This window comes from Belonocnema kinseyi, chromosome 1 (genome assembly GCF_010883055.1).
Source record: "Belonocnema kinseyi isolate 2016_QV_RU_SX_M_011 chromosome 1, B_treatae_v1, whole genome shotgun sequence".
NCBI classification, from domain to species: domain Eukaryota; kingdom Metazoa; phylum Arthropoda; class Insecta; order Hymenoptera; family Cynipidae; genus Belonocnema; species Belonocnema kinseyi.
Window position 1 is genome coordinate 22,457,840 of NC_046657.1, and position 1,631 is coordinate 22,459,470.

The 1,631-nt window shown below is 37.4% G+C and overlaps 1 protein-coding gene across 1 annotated transcript in view; it reads left to right on the top strand.

Moving 5' to 3' along the window:
- The first annotated feature begins 934 nt into the window (after positions 1-934).
- LOC117177009 (extensin-like) overlaps positions 935-1,631 on the top strand; it is a 24,096-nt gene continuing 23,399 nt past the window's right edge. Inside the window, exons 1-2 of the mRNA XM_033367462.1 lie at positions 935-1,042; positions 1,179-1,595. Of these exons, the coding sequence (XP_033223353.1) occupies positions 935-1,042; positions 1,179-1,595 (525 nt within the window). The remainder of the gene's footprint in view (positions 1,043-1,178; positions 1,596-1,631) is intronic.

Genomic DNA, 1,631 nt, shown 5'->3' on the forward strand with positions numbered 1-1,631 from the left:
AAACATTAACATGAATGTAAAACTTGTATAGGCGCTAATAATAGCGACATTATATTACAATATGTCATGAACTACCAAAATTTGAAGAATGAATATTGTTCAAACAATTAGGAACAATGTTATAAATATTATTGCTTTCTCATTTGTTGATTTTGTGACCCCATTCAACTTTAGGAGTTCAAAACTTCAAAAGGATTGATTTTATTATTGTTTACAGTATCATTCTGAATTTAGGACTGCAATATAATCACATTTACTACAGATGATCGAGTTTAAATTGTAGACGAACAAAACTTAATTTTGTTATGTTAATTTTTTCACTTTTTCAGCACACTGCACAATCAAAACCTATACACAGCTTGCATATGAGTTAAGGTCCTCTAAGAACTTTGGCAATTTTGGTTTGACTTGATACGTGATCCCGAATCAGATCATTATGAACTTTAAAGTCGATCATTCAATCCAGCCGATCCATATGCTCTGGATTTGGGTATAATTGATTGTGCATATAAAAATAATATTGATTTAGGTATGATTTTGAAAAAATGTTGTACTTAGATGTTTTAAGAAGAGATTGTCGATTTTTTAAATCTATTGGCATACTAAAATCCCTTTCAATTTAGCTACATCAGTCAGGATTTTTAAATATCATTACTCAGCGCAATTATGTTGAACATCTCGAATATACATGTAGGCGGAAACTGAAATCAATTCTTTGAATTAACGACTGTGCCAGTGTTTATCAACTAAATACGAATTGTGCGTCAAACGTACAACTTCTGGTTCACGCATAAAGTAGGTGTATTCGTAACAAGGAAACAGGAAGACATCTGCTATGTCATGAATTTTGCGTATATTAGGAGGATCCGATTTCTGGAGTTGTCAAAGCAGCTAAGTCCAGTGTCTCTGCGAGTTAACTGGCACTTACAGCAAGATGAGGCCTCCAGGACTTCAATGGATCCTGATCCTCTTATCTGCGAATCTAGTCGCGGCGCAAGGTCCCTGTCCCTGCAGCTGCCCATACTTTGAGACAGAAATACTGGTTATTTTAATTTATTATCATTTGCAAGTTGTACCAGAATCTTAAGTGTGCACTTTAATATCAAAAATATAATTAAGGTTGAAGACAACGTATGTGTTAGATAAGTAAAACATTAAAATTTTTTTCTCTGTTTTAGACTGGTTACGAAAGTTACTCAGGTGCACCATGGTCAAGTGACTCAACTCCATCATGGTCCAGTTACCCAACTCTACCATTCTCCAGTTACTTAAACCCACCATGGCCATGTTACTCAACTCTACCAGAGTCAAGTTACAAAACTCCACCATGGCCCAGTTATTCAACTCAACCATGGTCAAGTTACTCAAACCCACCATGGTCAAGTTACTCAACCCCACCATGGTCAAGTTACTCAACCCCACCATGGTCAAGTTACTCAACTCCACCATGGTCAAGCTACTCATCACCACCAACTACCGGTTACTTACCTCCACAATGGTACAGTTGCCCACCACCATTAACTACAGATTGCTCACCGCCACCATCTCTATGTTACATACCTCCTCCTACTCCTCCTCCTCCAACCCCACCAATAGTTATTCAACCTTTCCCTCTACCGCCTCCACCACCC